Genomic DNA, 26005 nt, shown 5'->3' with positions numbered 1-26005 from the left:
CCTACACAATGAAAAGGACTCATCTCTCACTGGCTCGTTCACACTCTCTGTCCCCCTGCTTTGCATTACCACCCAGGTCGGCAGAGAGAGTAAGAGGCATTGACCAGAAGCGCAACATGCTCTGCTCAAACCTAATGGTCCAAAACTAAACTACACAAATAACACTGGACACTTTGGAAAATTAAGCTTTTACCATTTCATGCTGGAATATACAAGGTCTGAAGTAATCTGCCTTTGGCCTGGGAGACAGACCCACTGGTTGCACTTTAGGTTAGAGAGCGGGGAGTCAAAACCACCAAACTACCAGGAGTGAAACAGGGAAGGTACATTGTGTCCTGTGTGCTACATATTAGGCTTGGGCGGTATACCGTATACGACAAATAGATTAAAAAATATATATATATTTTTAAAACGGTTGAAACAAATTTTTTTTTTTTACACATTTGAATATTTGTAGTTACTTTAAATAACTGCAGACAACTTGAGCAACATGCTAGGAGATAAAGATGTCACTAATCACTATTTTTCATTCTGAAAATTAATGATAGTTTTGTGGTATTTGTTTACAAGCACAACGATGAGATACCGGAGCCTTGTGTCACTGTAGTGCAGCACGCCCCAGGTCACCTAGTTACAGTATGGAATTCACCACTAAATGTTACCAGCTAGATATCTTAAAACTATTAGGTTAACATTCTAAAATGTGCTAAATGCTCTGCAGTTGTGCATTTGGTTAGCCAATTTAGTAGCTAGTTAGATATCTAGCTAAGTTAACTTCTTCCAAAATCAACTTGGCTTGGTAACAGCAGAGAAATCCCTCCTGGATCAGGAGTCTTGCTCTCTAATATTTGTTATATGCATGCGGCAAACAATTTGGCTGGGATGCTGGGACTGCTGTGTTTCAGGGGCAGAATGACAGATTTGGCTGGGATGCTGGGACTGCTGTGTTTCAGGGGCAGAATGACAGATTTGGCTGGGATGTTGGGACTGCTGTGTTTCAGGGGCAGAATGACAGGTTTTTACCTTGTCAGCTCGGGGATTCAATCTAGCAACCTTCCGGTTACTGGTTCAATGCTCTAACCACTAGGCTACCTGCCGCCCCTTAACCGGTCTTCTCCCCTTCATCTACACGGATTGAAGTGGATTTAACAGGTGCCATCAATAAGTTATCATAGGTTTCACCTGGTCAGTCTTATGGAACGAGCAGGTGTTCCTAATGTTTTGTACATTCATTGTGTATCCAGACCACAAATTCAAATGGGCTAACATCCCCAGCTCTGGTATCTAACCCCAAAATTTGGAACCATTGTCTGGTCACCCCAAACCACAAAAGTGGAGATGAATTTGACCAATAATTAGTGAAATCTGCATCAAAAGCAACCTTGGGCAACTTATCTGCAGTTCTAACAGCAGACTGCAGCATTTCCTCAGTGAACAAATTGTCTCCTTATCAAAATACCGTACGACAGACAACGTATACAACCTATATATACCATTATTAACAAACAAAAACATTTGTCTCATGCTTTGTTGATTTCAAAAAATATTTTGACTAAATTTGATCTGCTTTACAAATTGATAGAAAAACATGACATAATGTATGTAATGGAGGTCGACCGATTATGATTTTTCCATGCCGATACAGATTATTGCTTATCTAGCGTTCTCAGGGCAGCTTGAGCACCACCCTCTTCAACATGTATTCACAACCCTTCACTTTCCACATGTTGTGTTACAGTCTGAATTTAAAATGGATTCAACGGAGATGTTGTCACTGGCCTACACACAATACCCCATAATGTAAAGTGGAAAATTTACACCCTTACAAATTAATAAAAAATGTCAAGTTGAAATGTCTGAGTCAATAAGTATTCAACTTCTTTGTTATGACCAGCCTAAATAAGTTCAGGAGTAAAAATGTGCTTAACAAGTCACACAATAAGTTGCATGACCTCACTGTGTGCAATAATATATAGTTAATGATAACATCTCTTTACCCAACAAATGATCTTTAACCTGTTGTGTATGGGGCAGGATTTTGATGTTTGGTTGAAAAACATACCCACATTAAACTGCCTATTTCTCAGGCCCAGACGCTAGAATATGCAGATTAGGATAGAAAACACTAAAGTTTCCAAAACTGTCAAAATATTGTCTGTGAGTATAACAGAACTGATATTGCAGGCGAAACCCTGAGGAAAATCCAATCAGGAAGTGCCTCTTATTTTGAAACCCCTGTCTTTCTATGCATCCCTATTGCCCATTGAAAGGGATATCAACCAGATTCTTTTTTTCTGTGACTTCCCAAACGTGTCTACAGCCTTTAGACATAGTTTCAGTCCTTTATTTTGAAGAATGAGCGTAAACGACTACATTGCGTCAGTGGCCAGCTGAGGGCTCTCAGAGTGATTCTTGCGTAAAAGACAGAGGTAGTAATTTTCTCACGCTCCTACTGGTTGATAGATTATCGAAAAGATATTTGAAAAACACCTTGAGGCTTGAATATAAAAACCATTTGCCATGTTTGTCGATATTATGGACATAATTTGGAGGGGAAAGAATTGTTGTCATGACCGCTATTTACGGAGGATTTCTCAACATAACATGACCAACAAACGGATAAAAATATAAAAATTATGTTTATGGAACAATAGGAACATTTGCTGTCTAACTGGGAGTCTCGTCAGTGAAAACATCCAAAGAGCAAAGGTAAACGGTTCATTTGATTGCTTTTCTGATTTGTGACCAAGCTTCCTGCTGCTAGCTGGACATAATGCTATGCTAGGCTAGCAATAAACTTACAAACGCTTGTCTTGCTTTGGCTGTAAAGCATAATTTCAAAATCTGAGATGACAGGGTGATTAACAAAAGGCTAAGCTGTGTTTCACTATATTTCACTTGTGATTTCATGAATATGAATATTTTCTAGTAATGTTTTTTTGACCGTTGCGCTATGCTAATTAGTGCAGTTGATGATAATTCTCCCGGATCCGAGATGGGAAGTTCCAAGAGGTTAAGTTCCTTGCTCAGAACATATGAAAGCTGGTGGTTCCTTTTAACATGAGTCTTCAATACTCCCTATAGGACTATTTCTCTCTGTACCATTTGTACTTCATATACCTTTGACTATTGGATGTTCTTATAGACACTTTAGTATTGCCAGTGTAACAGTATGGCTTCCGTCCCTCTCCAACAGCCACCATCGAAGCAGCCACCCTCGAAGCAGCGTTACCCATGCAGAGCAAGGGGAACAACCACTAAGTCTCAGAGCGAATGACGTTTGAAACACTATTAGCGTGCGCTAACTAGCTAGCCATTTCACATCGGTTACACCAGCCTCATCTCGGGAGTTGATAGGCTTGAAGTCATAAACAGCTCAATGCTTGAAGCATTGCGAAGAGCTGCTGGCAAAATGCACTAAAGTGCTGTTTGAATGAATGCTTACGAGCCTGCTGCTGCCTACCACCGCTCAGTCAGACTGCTCTATCAAATCATAGACTTAATTATAATAAACACACAGAAATATGAGCCTTAGGTCATTAATATGGTCAAACCCGGAAACTATAATTTTGAAAACAAAATGTTTATTCTTTCAGTGAAATACGGAACTGCCTCTTAAGTCGACCCGAGACGCAATCGTCCCATCAGCAAATGCAAATGCGCTACGCCAAATGCTAATAGCACTCGTTAAAACTCAAACGTTCATTAAAACACACATGCAGGGTACTGAATTAAAGCTACACTCGTTGTGAATCTAGCCAACAAGTCAGATTATTAAAATGCTTTTCGGCGAAAGCATGAGAAGCTATTATCTGATAGCATGCAACACCCCAAAATACCTGAATGCGACGTAAACAAAATAATTAGCGTAGCCGGCGCTACACAAATAGCAGAAATAAAATACAAAACTTTTATTACCTTTGACGAGCTTCTTTGTTGGCACTCCTATATGTCCCATAAACATCACTATTGGGTCTTTTTTTTCGATTAAATCGGTCCAAATATACCCAAAATATCCATCTATGGAAACTGTGTGATTCAGAAAAAAACAGTTTAAAACGCTACGTCATTTTTTTAAATTAAAAAAGTTGACGATAAACTTTCATAAAACACTCCGAAATACTTTTGTAATCCAACTTTAGGTATTAGTAAACGTTAATAATCTATCAAATTGATCACAGGGCGATGTGTATTCAATAGCTCCACGATTTCAAATCATGTTCAGAAATCTCTCTTCCAAAACTTCCTGTCGGAGACCGGATGGAAAGTGGTCTCTCTTCCTCATTTGACCAAGAAACAACGAGAAGGCAATTGACAAGACTGGCGACATCGTGTGGAAGCTGTAGGACTTGCAATCTCGGCCCCATTTAATTTTGTGTCCCTTAAACAATACATGCAAGTGGCGCATTGATATTTTTTTCAGTTTTCAGTGATCAGTTTTTCTTGCGCCTTTCGATGAAACACACGCTCTGTTATAGTCACAGCCGTGATTTAACCAGTTTTAGAAACGAGAGAGTGTTTTCTATCGACACATACTAATCATATGCATATACTATATTCCTGGCATGAGTAGCAGGACGCTGAAATGTTGCGCGATTTTTAACAGAATGTTCGAAAAAGTAGGGGGTAGGCTTACCAGGTTTTTAACCTGTTGCGACGAGCAATCCCGTATCCGGGATCCTATTTATAGCCTCATGCTCATTACCATAACGCAACGTTAACTATTCATGAAAATCGCAAATGAAATGAAATAAATATATTTGCTCTCAAGCTTAGCCTTTTGTTAACAACAGTCACCTCAGATTTTCAAAATATGCTTTTGAACCATAGCTAAAACAAGCATTTGTGTAAGAGTATTGATAGCCTAGCATAGCATTTAACCTTAGCATTCAGCATGCAACAATTTCACAAAAACAAGAAAAGCATTCAAATAAAATAATTTACCTTTGAAGAACTTCAGATGTTTTTAATGAGGAGACTCAGTTAGATAGCAAATGTTCAGTTTTTCCAAAAATAGTATTTGTGTAGGACAAATCGCTCCGTTTTGTTCATCACGTTTGGGTAAGAAAAAACCCGAATATTAAGTCATTACAATGCAAACTTTTTTCCAAATTAACTCCATAATATCAACAGAAACATGGCAAACGTTGTTTAGAATCAATCCTCAAGGTGTTTTTCACATATCTATCGATGATAAATCATTCGTGGCAGTTTGGTTTCTCCTCTGAAGAAAATGGAACACGCATGGACCTGGAGATTACGCAATAATTTCGACGGAGGACACCGGGCGGACACCTGGTAAAAGTAGTCTCTTATGGTCAATCTTCCAATGATATGCCTACAAATACGTCGCAATGCTGCAGACACCTTGGGGAAACGATAGAAAGTGCAGGCTCATTCCTGGCGCATTCACAGCCATATAAGGAGACATTGGAACACAGCGCATTCAAAATCTGGACCATTTCCTGTATGAAATTTCATCTTGGTTTCGCCTGTAGCATTAGTTCTGGGGCACTCACAGATAATATCTTTGCAGTTTTGGAAACGTCAGAGTTTTTTCTTTCCAAAGCTGTCAATTACATGCATAGTCGAGCATCTTTTCGTGACAAAATATCTTGTTTAAAACGGGAACGTTTTTTATCCAAAAATTAAAAGAGCGCCCCCTATCTCGAAGAAGTTCATCTAACCATCGTGTCCGATTTCAAAAATGCTTTACAGCGAAAGCACAACATACGATTATGTTAGGTCATAGCCAAGTCGAAAAAACACACCGCCATTTTTCCAGCCAAAGATAGGAGTCACAGAAAGCAGAAATATAGATAAAATTCAACACTAACCTTTGATGATCTTCATCAGATGACACTCATAGGACATCATGTTACACAATGCATGCATGTTTTGTTTGATAATGTGCATATTTATATCCAAAAATCTCAGTTTACATTGGCGTGTTACGTGCAGTAATGTTTTGATACCAAAACATCCGGTGATTTTGCAGAAATACTCATAATAAACATTGATAAAAGATGCAACTGTTATTCACAGAATTAAAGATAGACTTCTCCTTAATGCAACCGCAGAAACAAGTCAAACGATGTATGGAATCAATCTTTAGGATTTTTTAAACATAAAACATCAATAAGCTTCCAACCGGAGAATTCCTATGTATGAAGAAAAGCACTGGAACGAGAGGTAACTCTGTCGGGAGTGCGCGTCACGAGCCTGAGACACTCTGCCAGACCACTGACTCAAACAGGTCTCATGAGCCCCTCCTTTATAGTAGAATCCTCATTCAAGTTGCTAAAGACGGTTGACATCAAGTGGAAGCCGTAGGAAGTGCAACTTCATCCATATCCCACTGTGTATTCAGTAGGCCAAGCTTTGAAAAACTACAAACCTCAGATTTCCCACTTCCTGGTTGGATTTCTCAGGTTTTCACATGCCATATGAGTTCGGTTATACTCACAGACATCATTCAAACACTTCAGAGTGTTTTCTATCCAATACTAATAATAATATGCATATATTAGCATTTGGGACAGAGTAGGAGGCAGTTCACTCTGGGCATGCTATTCATCCAAAAGTGAAAATGCTGCCCCCTATCCCAAAAGAGTTAAACTAGTAATATCATCAACTATGTGTAGTTAGCTAGTGATTATGTTAAGATTGATTGTTTTTTATAAGATACGTTTAATGCTAGCTAACACCTTAACTTGGCTCCTTGCTGCACTCGCATAGCAGGTAGTCAGCCTACCCCGCAGTCTCCTCGTGGAGTGCAATGTAATCAGCCATGATCGGTGTCCAAAAATGACCATTACCGATTATTATGAAAATTTGAAATCGGCCATTCCGATTAATCGGTCGACTATCACCTACCTCTTCATTATGGTTCAGGGATGCACTGCTGTAACTAGCAAACTGCCTTTGCACCCTACTGCTGTCTTTCCAGAGCACGCGCTGATGCTGTAACTAGAAACTTGGTTGTCTCTTCTTTCTTCAGTGGCGTGCTGCATTCTGTTGTGCGAATGATTGGCTGAGCCTTGGATACAGCCAGCATTGCTCCAAACACGAATCACTCGTTTGCATACAGCCAGTAGTGAGCCAAAGCCACCCACCCCCACTCCCAAACTTTTCTCATTGGAGTCACACAAATCCCATAGCCCACCTATATCGGATTCAAAATGGACATTTTTGCCAAAAAGGTCAATCATTTGCATCCCTGGTGTAATTTTCAATAGATTTGCAAAAATGTCAAAAAACATGTTTTCACTTTGTCATTATGGGGTTGTATGTGTAGATCTTTGAAAAAAATGTATTTAACTTCTTGGTGACAGGGGGCAGTATTTTCACGTCCGGATGAAATGCATGCCCAAATTCAACTACCTGCTACTCATCCCCAGAAGATAAGACATGCATATTATTAGTAGATTTGGATAGAATACTCTGACGTTTCTAAAACTGTTTGAATCATGTCTGAGTTTAACAGAACCTATGTAGCAGGCAAAACCCTGAGGACAAACCATTCACACAAAAAAAAATTTGAGGTGACTCTTTTCAATGAATTTTCATTGGGAATCCAGATTTCTAAGGGACCTTCTTGCAGTTCCTACCGCTTCCACTGGATGTCACCAGTCTTTAGAAATCGGTTGAGGTTTTTCCTTTGTGTAATGAAGTAGCCCTGTTCAAAACGAGGGTCACTTCAAGTGTACTGTTAGATAGAGGCGCGTGACCAGAAAGGTAGCGTCAGTTTGTTTTCTTCCTTTATTGAACACAGATCCTCCCGTCCTCAATTTAATCGATTATTTACTTTAAAAAATACCTAAAGTTGTATTACAAACGTAGTTTGGAATGTTTTGGCAAAGTTAACAGGTAACTTTTGAGATATTTTGTAGTCACGTTGTGCAAGTGTGTTGTTTCTGGTGTTCTTTCTGGATCAAACGAGCCAAATAAATTGACATTTTTGGATATATCGACAGAATTAATCTAACAAAAGGACCATTTGTGATGTTTATGGGACATATTGGAGTGCCAGCAGAAGAAGCTCGTCAAAGGTAAGGCATGATTTATATTTTTGTGTTTTGTGTCGTGCCTGCAGGGTTGAAATATGTTCTTTGTTTACGGAGGTGCTATCCTCAGATAATAGCATTGTTTGCTTTCGCCGAAAAGCCTATTTGAAATCTGACATGTTGGCTAGATTCACAACATGTGTAGCTTTAATTTGGTATCTTACATGTGTGATTTCATGAAAGTTAGATTTTTATAGTAATTTATTTGAATTTGGCACTCTGCATTTTCACAGGCTTTTGGCCAGGTGGGACGCTAGCGTCCCACATATCCCAGAGAGGTTAATCAATTTTGAATTCAGGTTGTAACATGTGGAATAAGTCAAGGAGTATGAATACTTTCTGAACATACGGTATATCAATAAATTGGCATGGGCACTGGAACAGTCAGCAGCAACCGGCCTCCCCATACTGGACTGAGAAATCAAATGTCTGCTTACAGATGATCTGGTGCCTACAGTAGCACCTATATATCCAGCCAATTACAGAATCTCAGTACGACAAATAATGCAGCTCCAAAAGGCCCAGTTGCCAGAACAAAAAGTACAAATTCTAATCTAGACACCGTTGCCCTAGAGCACACATATAATTATATCTACCTCGGCCTAAACACCACCACAGTTAACTTACACAAGGCTGTGAACGATCTGAGACAAGGCAAGGGCCTTCATGCCATCAAAAGGAACATAAAACTCGACATCCCAATTAGGATCTGGCAAAAAATATATATACTTCAAATCAGTTATAGAACCCATTGCCCTCTATTGTTGTGAGGTCTGAGGTCCACTCCCCAACCAAGAATTCACAAAATGTGACAAACACTCAATTGAGAATCTGCATGCAGAATTCTGCAAAAATATACTTAAACGTACAACAGAAAACCCCAAACAATGCATTCAGAGCAGAATTGGGACTATACTAGTTATCAAAATCCAGAAAAGATTCGTTACATTCTACAACCACCTAAAAAGGAAGTGATGCCCACACATTTCACCACAAAGCCCTCAACTACAGAGATTAACCTAGAGAAAAGTCCCCTCAAACCACTGGTTCTGTGGCTCTGTTCACAGACAGACCCCACAGACCCCCAGGACAGCAACAATTGGACCCAACCAAATTATGAAAAAGCAAAAAGGATACCTATTTCACACACTGGAAAGAAATCAACAAGAAAACAGAGCAAGATTGGAATGCTATTTGGCCCTAAACAGAGAGTACACAGTAGCAGAATACCTGACCACTGACTGACCCAAAATCCTTGATCATGTGCCGTTTCAGTGAGCATTGCCTTGCTATTGAAAAAGGTTACCATAGGCAGACAGGATATTTCCCCACTGTCCATAAAATGAGGTGGAAACTGAGCTGCACTTAACCTCCTGCCAAATGTATGACCACATTAGACATTTCCCACAGATCACAAAACCACAGCATTTAAAAAAAACAATATACACACCCCCCCTTAATGTACTAAAACCCCAGGACCTCACTCCTCATCCAACTAGGTGTTAGCGAACTCTGGGTCTTAACCTGCGTTAAAGACTGCCGCACAGCTCAGCTGCAGTAATAGCAACAAGTTTTGCTATTGGCTCCTTGATTTGTCACTAGATGACGTTTGCTATTGCCGCGACATCACAGCACCAATTTGCCTTGTTGTGCCATGGCTGCGGTCCCCAAAATAATGTTTTTTGCACCATTTCCCAACCCACCCCCCATGTTTACTTTTCGGCTTGTGTATTCAGTGACTGTTGCACAGGCAGCTTCTCCTACTCTCGTTTGCACCAGAATTGAGTGAGAAAAGTGGCTAAATGCTATAAAAACCATAAAAACCCAGTATCAAAAAACTCCAAAGGCAGACTGAAATGTAGCTGTGTATTTGTTGCTAGACACTTACCAATAAACGTCGCTGGAAAGGTTTGAAAACTATGTCAATATAGCGACAAAGTCGCTAAATTGGCAACATTGATAAGGTGATGTTGATAGCTTGAGGTGACCCTCTCATATGGCCTGGGAAACAGGCCAATGAAATGTAGATCAAATCTCTGATCTTGGAAATTAAGTTGCTGATGGTGGGGATCAGTATGCGCTATCAATTCCAAGTCGACTTGAGAGTAACGTTTATCCAACAAAGTCCTAAAAGCATAAATACTGACCTGAACACAAATCAGCTTTAAGACCCGAGCCAAAACACATTCACACCGGAGTGAATACTGATCCCTGAGGAACACCAAAGCTTTCATTCAAAGCATTCAATAAAAGTAGTAACAGAGAAGCTGACTTCGAGGTATGGGCCCTGCCTAGATCTAGCCTAGCTAATGTTGTGTTGGTATAAATGGCCTAGATCTAGCCTAGCTTGTGTAGTGCTGGTATAAATAGCCTAGATGTAGCCTAGCTAATGTGTTGGTATAAATGGCCTAGATGTAGCCTAGCTAATGTAGTGCTGATATAAATAGTTAGGCCTAAACTAAAGTGACATTTAGTACATTTAGCTTATGTAAAGCAAATGTAACCTACCTGGGCTTCTTGGGCATCTTGACCTTGGGGGTAGTGCTCTTGGCCTTCTCCTTGGGCTCTTTGGGGGTCTTGGGTGTTTTCGGAGTCTTGGGCTCTTTAGGCTCCTTCGGTTTCTTCTTTGTCTTCACCACAAGTGATTCCTCCAGGGCACCTGTCAGACAGTTAACCTCCGCCCAGGGACCGTCCCCGACCTTTCGTTTCCCCTCCTCGCCACATTCCTCTATACATCCTCCTTTCTTCTTTTTGGGCTTCTTTTCCCCCTCCACCATCACCTTCGCTTTCTTCTTTTTTGGTTTCTGCTCGATGGGCTTCTTGTCACGGTTGGCTGGCTGGAGGTTAGCCCCCGAAGCGGGTGTCCTGTCAGAAGCTGTCATCTCAGATGACGTAGAATACTGCCAGGAGAAGGGGAAGGAATAATAAACTAGTAAATATTTTCGGCAGCAGGAGAAACAAAAACCAACCAACCGCTCTGAGGCGGTTAATCAGACAACAAACAACTCTAGGTTTAAACAGTTTTTGTTAAGATTTGAACAAAATATATTTGCCACAAGTCAAATTTCCACTGCCTACCCGAGTCCTTACCTTTATCTCCATATGACCATTACTAGCTTTATACTATTCTTAAGTTCAGCACGGTGACAACGATAATCTATAGCTCAATAGAGAAAGAGCAAATGTCTAACTTAAACCTATAGAGACAACACATGTAATTTATTCAGACTGCTGGTTCAATTGAGAATTATATACCTAAAGAGAGTGAGGGGCTAGGACTCCTCTAGCCTCAAATCCTAAAAGAGGGACTTAGACAATAATTTCCAACCTCTATTCCTATAGAGACTGTGCTGGCCCTCTCCCCACCACAGCCCCAGCAGAGCTGGGCTGATAGGGAACCAGTTGGCAGTTGTTTGGGGCTTCCAGCTGGGAGGGGGAGGGGGACAGCATTTATGGACATCAGCAAATGTACTGCAATATGCCACACTGCTCTCCAAAAGGAGTCTTCGAAAACAACACCCTTGTCTGAGCTAGTTCAAGTGTGTGCAAGTGTTTCCACTAAAGACAGAGTGAAAGAAAGAAAATTCAGAAGAATGAAAGATGTGAGGTTCTGTTTGTAGAGCACTTGCTTTATCCCGGAGGCCCGCAGTTCACTCAAAGACAAAACTTGAGAAACCACATCAACTGCGGCAGTCGAATGCAAATTTCCTGTAAACAGGCGAGCAGACAAATTGGATGCATGGTGCATGCCAAACATCACCAAGGTCACAGAGAAAGCGATCGCGCCCATCCCCAAACAGAGGTGTGCAGAAGACAGGGCGACCATAGAAAGAGAGCAAGGCGAGAGAGGAGGGCTGCTGCTTTAAATGGATAAATGTCTCCTCTTGCCCAGCTTCCCCGATAATCAATCCCATGAATGACAATGGGCCCGGTGCGCGCACTTACTGCATCACTAATGTGACAGCAGCAGTGACGAATACGATACGGACGGTATTGGGTTTCATCTCTCGGAGGGGGAAGAGTGACGTGTCGGTTAATCTGACAGCCAAAGTGCTCGCTCTAGAAGCTAAATACTCCTTAAAGGAGCAGAGCAGAGGCCTGCAACCGCTGTTGAGTGGCTGTGGTCTTTCATACCCAACACTATCAGGGTGGGAAAAGGCCCTGGCGTCGCTATCGAGACTAGAGGGTGACCGATTAATTGGAATGGCCGATTAATGAGAGTTGATTTCAAGTTTTCATAATAATAGGTAATCAGCTTTTAGGACATTGCAATCCACGAGGAGACTGTATGGCAGGCTGACCACCTGTTATGCGAGTGCAGTCAGCAAGGAGCCATGGTAAGTTGCTAGCTACCATTAAACTTATCTTATAAAAAAACAATCAATCTTAACATAATCACTAGTTAACTACACATGCTTCCGGCGCCGACAGAGATGGCCGCCTCGCTTCGCGTTCCAATCATCAAGTTTGCGGACGACACAACAGTGGTAGGCTTGATTACCAACAACGACGAGACGGCCTACAGGGAGGAGGTGAGGGCCCTCGGAGTGTGGTGTCAGGAAAATAACCTCACACTCAACGTCAACAAAACTAAGGAGATGATTGTGGACTTCAGGAAACAGCAGAGGGAACACCCCCCTATCCACATCGATGGAACAGTAGTGGAGAGGGTAGCAAGTTTTAAGTTCCTCGGCATACACATCACAGACAAACTGAATTGGTCCACTCACACAGACAGCATCGTGAAGAAGGCGCAGCAGCGCCTCTTCAACCTCAGGAGGCTGAAGAAATTCGTCTTGTCACCAAAAGCACTCACAAACTTCCACAGATGCACAATCGAGAGCATCCTGGCGGGCTGTATCACCGCCTGGTACGGCAACTGCTCCGCCCTCAACCGTAAGGCTCTCCAGAGGGTAGTGAGGTCTGCACAACGCATCACCGGGGGCAAACTACCTGCCCTCCAGGAGACCTACACCACCCGATGTTACAGGAAGGCCATAAAGATCATCAAGGACATCAACCACCCGAGCCACTGCCTGTTCACCCCGCTATCATCCAGAAGGCGAGGTCAGTACAGGTGCATCAAAGCTGGGACCGAGAGACTGAAAAACAGCTTCTATCTCAAGGCCATCAGACTGTTAAACAGCCATCACTAACATTGAGTGGCTGCTGCCAACATACTGACTCAACTCCAGCCACTTTAATAATGGGAATTGATGGGAAATGATGTAAATATATCACTAGCCACTTTAAACAATGCTACCTTATAATGTTACTTACCCTACATTATTCATCTCATATGCATACGTATATACTGTACTCTATATCATCGACTGCATCCTTATGTAATACATGTATCACTAGCCACTTTAACTATGCCACTTTGTTTACATACTCATCTCATATGTATATACTGTACTCGATATCAGCTACTGTATCTTGCCTATGCTGCTCTGTACCATCACTCATTCATATATCCTTATGTACATATTCTTTATCCCCTTACACTGTGTATAAGACAGTAGTTTTGGAATTGTTAGATTACTTGTTGGTTATTACTGCATTGTCGGAACTAGAAGCACAAGCATTTCGCTACACTCGCATTAACATCTGCTAACCATGTGTATGTGACAAATAAAATTTGATTTGATTTGATGATATTACTAGTTTAACTAGCTTGTCCTGCGTTGCATATAATCAATGCGGTGCCTGAAATTGTGTCACTTGTCTTGCGTTCGGAGAAAGCACAGTCAGGGTATATGCAGCAGTTTGGGTCGCCTGGCTCGTTACGAACTGTGGAAGACCATTTCTTCCTAACAAAGACCATAATTAATTTGCCAGAATAATACATAATTATGACAACATTGAAGGTTGTGCAATGTAACAGTAATATTTAGACTTAGGGTTGACACCCATTAGATAACATAAGTAACAGTTCCATATTTCACTTTAAGAATTTTTTTTTTTTTTTTTTAAATGATAGTTTCCGGATTTGACCATATTAATGACCTAAGGCTCATATTTCTGTGTGTTTATTATAATTGAGTCTGATTTGATAGAGCAGTCTGACTGAGTGGCGGTAGGCAGCAGCAGGTTCGTAAGCATTAATTCAAACCACACTTTCCTCCGTTTGCCAGCAGCTTTTTGCAATGCTTGAAGCACAGCACTGTCTATGACTTCAAGCCTATCAACTCCCGAGATTAGGCTGGCAATAAAGTGCCTATAAGAACATGCAATAGTCAAAAAGGTACATGAAATACAAATGGACAAGAGAGAAATAGTCCTATAAATATATAATAACTACAACCTAAAACTTCATAACTGGGAACATTGAAGACTAATGTTAAAAGGAACCATCAGCTTTCATATGTTCTCATGTTCTGAGCAAGGGACTTAAACGTTGGCTTTCTTACATGGCACATATTGCGCTTTTACTTTCTTCTCCAACACTGTGTTTTTGCATTATTTAAACCAAATTGAACATGTTTCATTATTTGAGACTAAATTGATTTTATTTATGTCTTATATTAAGTTAAAATAAAAAAAAGTGTTCATTCAGTAATTGTCACTATTACAATATAAAAATAAACATTTTTTATTTTATTTTTTTAATATATATAAAAAATATTTGAAAAAAGCAGATTAATCGGTATCGGCTTTTTTTGGTCCTCCAATAATTGGTATTGGTGTCGAAAAATCAATCGGTCGACCTCTAATCGAGACGCTACAAATATGTTGTTTTTTTATATTCAATATTCCTTGAAAGAGCCATAGGATGGACAATGATGCTAGTGATGTGACAATAGCAGTATGGCAATATTTTTTATATGGCAAAAAGAAAACGCAAAGCAGACCAAACTCTATGGTCCTTTAAAAACCTACCATATGTAAAAGGCCCTAGAGAGGTGGGATGGCCAATAGTGATATTTAGATCACACACCCTATCTTGTGAGCGTTCTATATAGCAAGCAGCACCAAAGGTTATGGAACCAGCTCAGCGACCTTGAGCTGCTGACTAGCTTTTTAAGAGTACGTAGGTAGCCCGGTGCACTACACACCCATAACCATATTACAGCATACAGCGCAGACTCGGCTAAGAGCTGCAGGAGGTGGTCTCAGACATTTAGGAATACGTAGCCCTGCATGCCACCCTATAACCAGAGAGAGTACTGCGAGACGGATACCACGACCACGCATCAGAAAACACCATCATGGTCAGACATCCTCCGGGCACATTTCCCTCAGCCAGACTAACAGATAATGGGGGTACGTTCTTGCAGCCAGGGACCAAAGCGATGCTATGAGACTTAACTGTGTGCCTAACATCTAGGTCATTCGCATTGGACAAATTAACTCCGACATCTTAAATGTCAACCACAAAACTCCCCAATCAGAGCCCCAGTATCGGGAGGATGGGGGAGGGGGACACTCTGGTAAAGGGGAAGAGGACTGGAGAGTGGCGACGATGGTGTGAATGAGGAAGACGCCTAATAGATGCTAAGTGCTGGATGTGTGCGCTGCCACAGGGCGACCATTGTATGTTAATGGATCAGCAGAGGCGGCGGCTTTGAGCACAAAACAAGCTAATGGAACCCAGGACACGTGACTGACACACAAACACACACAGAGTGAGTTATTGAGAGCTGCTAACCTCCACTCCCCACCGGCTGCCCCATCCTCCCTTCTCCGCCCCCTTTCCCCCTCCCCCAACAGGGCACATCCTGCTGTGCACCATTAACTCACACATGAGTCCTCAGAGACAGACAAGGCAAACACACACAGAGAGCGAGAAGGAATAGAGGGAGAGAGAGCAGAGCGGGCGGAAAGAGAGCAGACAGGAGAGGAGAGATTCTTAGAGAGCAGGAAGGGAGTATTCCCACTCAGAGAGGGGGTGGGGATGGGGGGGGGTTAGGAGATTAGCACAGTGGCGCCTGGATCTTGGGGAGGGCCAGGATATGCAGTGGAGAGGAAACAAACAGCTGTAAAAATCTATTTCCCCACACACAAACACCCCAATCAACAGAGGAACGCTGAGTTTTTAAATGTCACGCACCCACTCTCCCACTCACACACAAATACGCACATGAAAACAAACTCACAAAAAAAAACACACACACAAACATCAAAGCAAACTCACCTGAATGTGAGGCACTTTCTGAGGGGTTGGAAGCGACTGGTGTCCTGCCGGCACCCAAGGTGGCTGGTTGGGCGGGGAGCTCTGGTGGTGGGGGCCGTCCAGATGTGTCTGAGCCTGCGATGGGGGCAAAGCGGTCGGGGCTGGGTGCACCTGCTGCTGGAAGGCCATGGGAGGAGGCTGCAGCCCAGATTTGGGTGCCTGTTGCTGGGGAGTGAGCAGCTGCTGGTCCTGTGGTCCTGGATGCTCACCGTGGGCCATAGGACCTGGAGGTCTCACCTGGTCGAGAGGGCCTCTTTGGTTGGGGGACATACCCTGGTAGAGCTGCTGGCTCAGGGGCATGTGGGGGTGCTGCTGTGGGTGGGAGAGGTGCTGGGGATGATGTTGCGGTTGCTGCACGCCCAGGGGAGTGGTGTTTCTCTGAGGGGGGGCAATGGAGTTAGGAGCCTGGAGTGGCACTCCGGGGTACACCCCTACCTCGGGAGCAAGACCTGCACTAGGGGGTCGGACCTGTTGAGGCGGAGGTGTGACCGCGGTGGTTCCCATGCCCTTCATGGGGGACATGGAGGTGGGAGAGCTGTATGATCCATGAGGTGGTGTGGGGAGGCGGGGCTGCTTATGGGGGGTGGCCTGGGCCTGGGAGGGGTGCATGGGCTGGCCGGTGATTTGGTTGGGGTGGACAGGCTGCTGGTGTACCTGAAGATCCGGGTAGCACTGTGGGCCCCCCCCTGCGTTGGGGTAACACTGGACTTGGTCTGGCCCCATAGGCCCGCTGGCACTACTGTTGTTGTTGCTGGTGCTGCTGAGGCTCATGCCGGGACTCATCCCTGCACTGCCGGCTAATCCCTGATTAAGGTTGCCGTACTGGGGGTAGGGGGGGTACGGCCCTGAGCTGGTTACAGCACCAGGAGAGGCTGCCTGGCCGTGCATGTTGAACCCCATGTTCTGGTGTGGCCTCCCGGCCAAGCCCTGGTGCTGCTGGTGAGAGGTGTGGGAGGCCATGTGGTCCTGGGTGTGAACAGGGCCCTGGCCGGGCCGGTGGAGGAACTGCTGGGGGGGCTGCTGTTGCTGTGCCGGGTGGCCCGTCATGCTGGAGTTCTGCTGGAGCCCCACGTGGCCCATGTAGTGGTTGGGCTCCTGGCCCATGCCCGGAGGGAAGTGGTTGATCCTGGGTGGCGTCTGGGTCTGGCCAGGGTGGCCCTGCATAGTGGCATAGTCGGACCGGCCCATGTAGGGGCCCATACAGTGGCCGTGGTCCTGGGGCCCTGAGGGGTCGTGCTGCTGGTGGGAGGGGGCCTGGGGCCCAGAGGGGCCGTGCTGCTGGTGGGAGGGCCTGGGGCCCAGAGGGGCCGTGCTGCTGGTGGGAGGGGGCCTGGGACCCAGAGGGGCCGTGCTGCTGGTGGGAGGGGGCCTGGGGGGATGCCTGTTGCTGCTGGAATGGAGGCCTGCCCTGCCCGCGGCCAGTCTGGGGGCCCCATACGGCTCCTCCGTCAGGGAAGGACTGCCCGTGCCCTTCGCCTTGGGCTCTGGGGTAGACATGGTGCCCCCCTCCGGGTTGTTGGGGGCTGTTGTGGTAGCGCGAGTGCGGGGTCACCATGCCGTTCACGGCGGGACCGTTGCCCTGCTGCTCGTAGCCTGCAAAGGGGTCGTAGGGGTGGCCCATCTTGGGCTGTCCGCGGCCGGCCTGCGAGGGGTGGTGGAGTGAGTTGGAGGAGAGTGACCCGTAGCCCTGGTGCTCCTGCTGTCCTATGGGGTTGGGCTGGCCCTGGGGGAAGCCACAGTCCCCCAGGCCCTCCAGCCCGTCCGAGAACAGGTTGGCATCATCCCCGAACAGGCTCAACATCCCCGGGTCAGCCATTGCTGCTGGGGGGAATGAGGCTCCAGGGAACCTGCGCTCACACAGAGGTGGATGACCTCAAAGCCTCTAATCCGCTAACTAATCTGCAGCATGTCACTCCATATTTCCCTAATTCTCCCAGAGAATGAGAATGTAGAGTCAGGCAAAGACAGGTTACAAGACCTGGAGGGAGAGGAGGAGAGAGAGATAAGAACAGAGTGTCAACCTCTCTGAGCACAGAACCCGCTAGCGGGCTGAAATGCCACAACATATGGTGATCGCTACATACGGTGATCGCTAAATAGTCATATTAAACATTCATGAAAATACAAGTGTCTCACAGGTATCGAAAGCCTAGAATCTTGCTAATCCAACTGCGTTGTCAGATTTAAAAAAGGATTTACTGCGAAAGAATACGATGCGATTATCTGAGCATAGAGCCCCATAAAAAAACAACTATTTCAACCAGCACAGGCATAACATAATCACAAACTGCATTAAAATAAAGTTTACCTTTAACGATCTTCGTCTGTTTGCAATTCCAATGCTCATTGTTACACAATGAATGATCTTTTGTTTGATAAAAATCCGTTTTTATAGCCTAACACTAAACATTTTGTGAACCGCTTGTGTCGTGAATTCCGTCTCATTCCATTTGACGACGACACATTCCAGGTAAATAACCCACACAGAACGTGGCTATTCCAGTCATGTTTGGTTTCACTGCAATTAACTGGTTTGTTTTTAACACAATCAAACCTGATGGGTCATTTTGCGGGACGTATTGACTGAAAGAAACCGATTTGAAGACAAGTCATGACATCATTGTGCACCAATGATTTGGCCGCTGTTTCGTTGATTGACTGTATTTTAACCGAATGACCACTGATCGTCTTGAAATCTAGCTGGGTAGATAGCCAATGAGCTGAGGTAAACGGCAATAGGTCATGTTTATGTGTTGCAAGACCAACCCATGTAGTAAGCTCCAGCGTAAAGAGAGTCATTCGCTATTGAAGTTTCATACCGGAAGGAGAAACACATTACGCACTGCATTGTTTGGTAAATGCGCAGATTCAGCTGTTTATATATATATATATCTATCTCAAATCAGTATGACGACTAAGTCAGGGAAAGCTAAATCTAAGTCTAGATATACAGATGTACACACAATTTTAGAATAAATTGATTGGGAATGTGAGACAGATTGTTGTAGGACGATTCATTTAGCGATTGTGGAGGAATATTTTTTGAACGGGAGAGAACATCGTTTTGGACTGGTAAGTTATTAATCATGCTAATGCCCTTGTTTGAAATTAATAATATAAAATGTGATTTTTTATTTTATTTTAGAAGCAATTTATAAACATGTAATGTCATGAAATGTGAGATGCGTGTGTCTGCCACCCCACCCCAACCCACATGAAATAGCCTATTTGAGGCTGTTGAGGGGAGGGCAGGCCCACAACAATGGCCAAAGTGAAATGGAGACAGTAGATACAGCTGGTCTGTCATAATATAATAGAGACAGTAGATCTAGCTGAAATGTCATAATATAAAAAGAGACAGTAGATCTAGCAGGTCATAATAATATATTCAACCTTATGTTCCCTGTACTCATATATATATATATTTTTTACCTTTATTTAACTAGGCAGGTCAGTTAAGAACAAATTCTTATTTTCAATGACGGCCTAGGAACAGTGGGTTAACTGCCTGTTCAGGGGCAGAACAACAGATTTGTACCTTGTCAGCTCGGGGGTTTGAACTTGCAACCTTCCAGTTACTAGTCCAACACTCTAACCACTAGGCTACCCTGCCGCCCCAATCAATCTATCTATCAATATATATATATATATATATCTATATCTATATATAACACACTGTTATACCTGTTGATACAGGGCTCATATGTGAAACTATTCTAACTGAACATTTTCTTTCACAGTGACTCCGAATGGCAGCCCCCAGGGCCAAGGTTTCCATCCCCCACTGAAGCTGGTTCATCCAGCTCCTGCCACAAGTGGTGTTCATCTGCCCAAATGTATTTCTGCAGGCATGGATGTGCCTCAGGGCCAAAAGGGCACAGCTTGGAGGCGTCGTTGTGTTCTTTGCAAAATTAAGTCCCATATCACCTGCGCCACATGCTTGGTGACCCTCTGCTTTACAGCAGAAAGAGACTGCTATGGCACCTGGCATCAGCAGCACAATATTGTGAAGAGCTTTGGCAAAGTGGGTGATGTTATATCCTTTCTGTTTGGCCCTGTCCAGGGGTCTCATTGGATGGGGCTACAGTGTCTCCTGACCCCTCCCGTCTCATCCTCCAGTATTTATGCTGCAGTAGTTTATGTGTCGGGGGGGCTAGGGTCAGTTTGTTATATCTGGAGTACTTCTGTCTTATCCGATGTCCTGTGTGAATTTAAGTATGCTCTCTCTAATTCTCTCCTTCTCTCGGAGGACTACCTGGCATGATGACTCCTTGCTGTCCCCAGTCCACCTGGCCTTGCTGCTGTTCCAGTTTCAACTGTTCTGCCTGCGGCTACGGAACCCTAAACTATTCATTTTTACTCGAGGTGCTGTCCTGTTGCACCCTCTACAACCAGTGATCTCCACCCGGTACAGCCAGAAGAGGACTGGCCACCCCTCAGCCTGGTTCCTCTAGGTTTCTTCCTAGGTTTTTGCCTTTCTATGGAGTTTTTTCTAGCCACCGTGCTTCTACACCTGCATTGCTTGCTGTTTGGGGTTTTAGGCTGGGGCTATATACATTGATTTGATAGAGGACTGAGGGTCTTCCAAATATTGAAAGTTCGCATTTTTTTTTGTTCATTTTTTCCCCTCAATTTTTTTTGGGGGGGGGGTGTGTTAGAGAACCATTTTGGTATTTTGTATATAGTTATTTGTTTCAAAATGTATACCTTCACCAATTTGGCCACTTGGGTACATTTGGACTACTTGTGTGGGACACCTGGGTGACTTCATGATAAATGTCATGTAGCACACTCATTTTGGAAGTTATCATTCTGAAACTTTGCACAAGTACTGTTGCCCTCTTATATTTTTCACTGATATTGTCCCCATCGTCCTATCTGAATGTTTGTTTTATCTTGTTCATTTTAAAGATGATAAAACAATGAAAAAAAAAAGTTTTTTATTTTTGTATCTAAACCAGATCTAGAGTGTTTTCTTTCCAATGGTAACAAGAATATGCATATCCTTGGTTCTGTGCCTGAGCTACAGGCTGTTAGATTTGGGTATGTCTTCAGACAGAAATTGCACAAAGTAGGGGAGTAGCTCTAAGAGGTTTTAACCTCCTGCTCATTGTGCAACCTTACTCCCGTTCTTTAACCTCCTGCTCATTGTGCAACCTTACTCCCGTTCTTTAACCTCCTGCTCATTGTGCAACCTTACTCCCGTTCTTTAACCTCCTGCTCATTGTGCAACCTTACTCCCGTTCTTTAACCTCCTGCGCATTGTGCAACCTTACTCCCGTTCTTTAACCTCCTGCTCATTGTGCAACCTTACTCCCGTTCTTTAACCTCCTGAAATCAATCAAATCAAATTTTATTTGTCACATACAATGGTTAGCAGATGTTAATGCGAGTGTAGCGAAATGCTTGTGCTTCTAGTTCCGACAATGCAGTAATAACGAACAAGTAATCTAACTAACAATTCCAAAAAACTACTGTCTTATACACAGTGTAAGGGGATAAAGAATATGTACATAAGGATATATGAATGAGTGATGGTACAGAGCAGCATAGGCAAGATACAGTAGATATCGAGTACAGTATATACTTATGAGATGAGTATGTAAACCAAGTGGCATAGTTAAAGTGGCTAGTGATACATGTATTACATAAGGATGCAGTCGATGATATAGAGTACAGTATCTACGTATGCATATGAGATGAATAATGTAGGGTAAGTAACATTATAAGGTAGCATTGTTTAAAGTGGCTAGTGATATATTTACATCATTTCCCATCAATTCCCATTATTAAAGTGGCTGGAGTAGAGTCAGTGTCATTGACAGTGTGTTGGCAGTAGCCACTCAATGTTAGTGGTGGCTGTTTAACAGTCTGATGGCCTTGAGATAGAAGCTGTTTTTCAGTCTCTCGGTCCCAGCTTTGATGCACCTGTACTGACCTCGCCTTCTGGATGACAGCGGGGTGAACAGGCAGTGGCTCGGGTGGTTGATGTCTAACTGAATTGGAGTTTAAAGTGGCACATGTTCAGCAGTTTAAACAGTTGTAAGCAACCCCCCCACAAGATGGCCCTTTCATCGCATCCCCCACCATCCCATCCCACCTCTGTTTCCATTTGCTTTCAAACAAAAGATTTTCTTCCGACACAGAGAGAGACAGGCACCAAACCTAAACCCATTCATTCTTTAGGGAAAGAACAAAGGCCTGGGAAGAAGCAGGGGTGTTTAAACAGCAGCAGCTGCCAGATCAGCCCGGCAGATGTGAAAATACAAGGAGGGAGCCACCTGCTCAAGTGTGTGTTTTGTTGGGCAGAGAGAGAGGGAAGGAGAGAATGAGGCAAAGATTCAGAATGTGAATGTGTAAGGGAGTGAGTGTGTGTGTGTGTGTGTGTCCTCAACCTGCTCATCCCCTGAGCTCTGTAATCAGATGAGCAGGGGTTATTATGGAGGTGTGAGAAACCAGGCTGAAAAGAGAGCCAGCACAGGGATTGGATGTCCAACTCAACACGCAACGTGTGTTTATGTGTGGGCCTGTGCGTGTGCAGACTTGAGGCTGTGTGTGTGCCTGTATTACTATCCTCATGGGTACCCAAAAGTCCCCACAAGGACAGTAAAATAAGGACAATTCTACTCATGGGGATATTTCCCAGAGGACAAAGCCTCTCCTCGTGGCTGCTAGCACCACCACCACTGACCTTACGTCAATGAACAGAAGGGAAACCATTTTCTGCAAAATAGCGACTTTTCAAAAAGGGGCATAAGCCCTTGTAAAACAATTCGGAGACACTGAACTTCACTTTCTCAAACTCAAAAAAGGTAAGAAATCCCTGAGGTGAGAAAGAGAGCGCATCCCGCAACTTAAGTTGCTACACAACATGCTATAGCAACAGACTAGAAAAGAAATTAAAAGAAACTTGCTGGGGGACTCACCAGATGAAGACGAAACCAGCTGTAACCGATCTCTAAAGACAAACCGCAACACAGGTAGCAGTGTCGACAGAGAGACAGACAGACATGTAGCCTAGGCCTACGCAGTAGTGAAAACACTGTATAGCAAACAGATATACTACAACATATTTTAATTAAACTAGAATTGCTACATTTGTAGAACAACCATAATACTTATTGCTTACATCTACAGATACGATTGGACAAGTCTCAACCTCAATATAGACCTAGAGCACAGACATCTAATACTACCACTTACAGTACTCGTTTCCAGTCACCTTCAATTACACGCCCACATCATCATGCTCCTTACATTTGCCCTACGTAGTTTCAGCCATAGAAGCCCAGTGAAATGTATGATAATGAATCAGTAGCAATCAACACAACTCAAATTAATTTGATGCCACTTGGGCCTTCGAGGAAAAGACTCACGAGGGATGGAGAATTAACGAGACAAAGGCACGCTATTCCATTAAAAATAAAAACTGTCATATTACTGCATGGCTGGGAAAGGATCTCTTCCGTCATCTGGCTTACATTTGGAGAGATTGAGTCTTATGATTTAAAATGTCTTTCATCATCTCAAAGATCTCACTGAGCAGGAGGAATTTCCCTGCTTACTCACCTCCTGGGCCATAGATCCCCTCTGCTGCCATTCAGCAGCTCAGCTCCTCCAGCATAGAGAGAGAACTCCCATGGCCTCCTTATGACACCACACCCTGGGGGTGGAGACGAGGCAGTGGAAGTGTGTGTGAGGAGGAGTGTGTGTGTGTGTCAGTGTTCATTTCGTCAACAATATGATGACAAATACTCAGCAATGACTCATTTTTCCTGACAGACACCCTGGAAAAAAACGGTAACTATTACAAACCAGCACTGAACACATGGGGCGCTGTTTTCATAACACCATTGATACTCTAATCCGAAGGTTAGCAATGCTAACATGTAAAATCCCAAAGAGAATGCTAAATGCTAACAAGCACATTGTGAACATTTTGTAGTTTCTGATCAAAACTACACAAATAAGTCAAAAAATGGCACTCTTTTGCTGCAAACACAAAACAAATATTAGCAGGCAAGGCTCTTGATCCAGAAGGGGATTCTCTGTAGTTCCCAAGTGAATGTTTGATTTTTGAAGAAGCTAACCACTTAGCTAACTAGCAACTAAATGAGCAAACCAAATGCACAACTGCAAAGCATTTGGAACATTTTAGACAGTTAACTTGATAGTTATAAGATATTTAGCTGGCAAATATTTAGCTGTGAAAAGCATACTGTAATTATACTTAAATATAAGATGCAACAATTTCAACTATGTTACTGAGTTACAAGGAAAATCAGGAAAATTCATTAGGCCCTAATCTATGGATTTCACATGACAATGCACGGTTGCACCCACTTGGGAGCCAGGCCCAGCCAATGAAAATGAGTTTTTCCCCAACAAAAGGGCTTTATTACAGTCTCATCAGCTGTCCAGGTAGCTGGTCTCAGACGATCCCACAGGTGAAGAAGCCGGATGTGGAGGTCCTGGGCTGGACGTACTGCCAAATTCTCTAAAACGACATTGGATGAGGCTTATGGTAGAGGAAACATTCAATTCTCTGGCAACAGCTCTGGTGGACATTCTTGAAGTCAGCATGCCAATTGCACGCTCCCTCAAAACTTGAGATCTTGTACTGTGTGACAAAAGAGCACATTTTAGAGTGGCCTTTTATTGATGCAAACTAATTTGTGCACAAAATGGGAGAAATAAGCATTGTGCGTATGAAACATTTCTGGGATCTTTTATTTCAGCTCATGAAACCAACATTTCACATGTTGTGTTTATATTCCTGTTCAGTATAGATCACCTGACGCATGCTGCACAACAGTGAATGACTTACAAGGCTCCGGTATTGCGTCGTTGTATGCTTGTAAACAAACACCACGTGACATGTGACTGGGGACTACCGTAAGCTTCATAATGTGTCAGGTGGAATGAAGAACGCAATATACTTTATCTCCTAACGTATTGCACAAGATTGACTGCGGATATTCACTTAAAAAGTAGCTACAAATATTCAAATGTATTTTAAAAACTTCAAAAATAAGTAGTTTCAACAGTATTGATGGTATTAAAAAAAACATTGTGGAGTCTAAGCTGGCGGGCTGACCGTTCACCTAATTCCCTCTACAGTGACATGTGGCTTATTGACAGGGCCATTCCCATGTCTCTTTCCCTCTTTCTCTACACCCCAGTGTGTGTGTGTGTGGGAAAGGAAGGTGGTTTGGAAACAGAACAAGCTGGAGGTATAGGGGATTGCAAAATCCAAGATGGCAGCATGTCAAGTCATTTGTCTGTGACAAGTAGATTTGAACCTACTAATAACCTATTAATTTATGGTTGAGTAAATCCACAATTTCCTTGTTGTGTAAGTGCAAACTATTTTGTTTTGCTGGTGTCAAGATCACGGGTCTCCCTCAACTCGGATAAAAAAAATTCCCCTCGCTATTTGCACTTCTTTACTTGAGGTTTACCAAGGTAACCCCATCTCTGGCTGGCCTGAGTTCTTTCTTCAGTTTTCCCTCCGCGGCGTATCTCAACCAAGCTGCTGCTCTTCCCTCTCCGCCTGGCTGTCAGAGGCAGCTCAACAATCCCCAACCCGTTCTCTCAATCTACCCCAACACCCAATCTACTCACATGCACACACACTGTTCCTCTCTCCCCTTACCTTTCCTTGGCCTCTACTTCTTACATCTCTCAGAGAAAATGACAATTTGTGGTATTGCTTTGTGCACTGAATTTACTGAACATTGTCTGCGGGAAATCAAGCTTTTTC

At 43.5% G+C, this 26005-nt stretch overlaps 1 protein-coding gene across 4 annotated transcripts in view; it reads right to left on the bottom strand.

Moving 5' to 3' along the window:
* LOC121841178 (chromodomain-helicase-DNA-binding protein 7-like) overlaps nt 1–26005 on the bottom strand; it is a 114913-nt gene that overhangs the window by 72375 nt on the left and 16533 nt on the right. For 3 of the 4 annotated variants that reach the window (XM_042307966.1, XM_042307968.1, XM_042307967.1), the window contains exons 1-2: nt 16204–17890; nt 10575–10966 (exon numbers count right to left, since the gene is read on the bottom strand). In XM_042307966.1, the coding sequence (XP_042163900.1) occupies nt 10575–10966; nt 16204–17739 (1928 nt within the window). In that variant the 5' untranslated portion in view covers nt 17740–17890. Of the gene's footprint in view, nt 1–10574; nt 10967–16203; nt 17891–26005 lie in introns of those variants that run through there. The other variant, XM_042307969.1, reaches the window with a different exon arrangement.

The sequence above is a fragment of the Oncorhynchus tshawytscha genome, linkage group LG28, assembly GCF_018296145.1.
Source record: "Oncorhynchus tshawytscha isolate Ot180627B linkage group LG28, Otsh_v2.0, whole genome shotgun sequence".
Lineage (NCBI taxonomy): Eukaryota > Metazoa > Chordata > Actinopteri > Salmoniformes > Salmonidae > Oncorhynchus > Oncorhynchus tshawytscha.
Note: the sequence above shows the minus strand (reverse complement) of the source record. Positions and strands in the feature narration are given on the sequence as shown.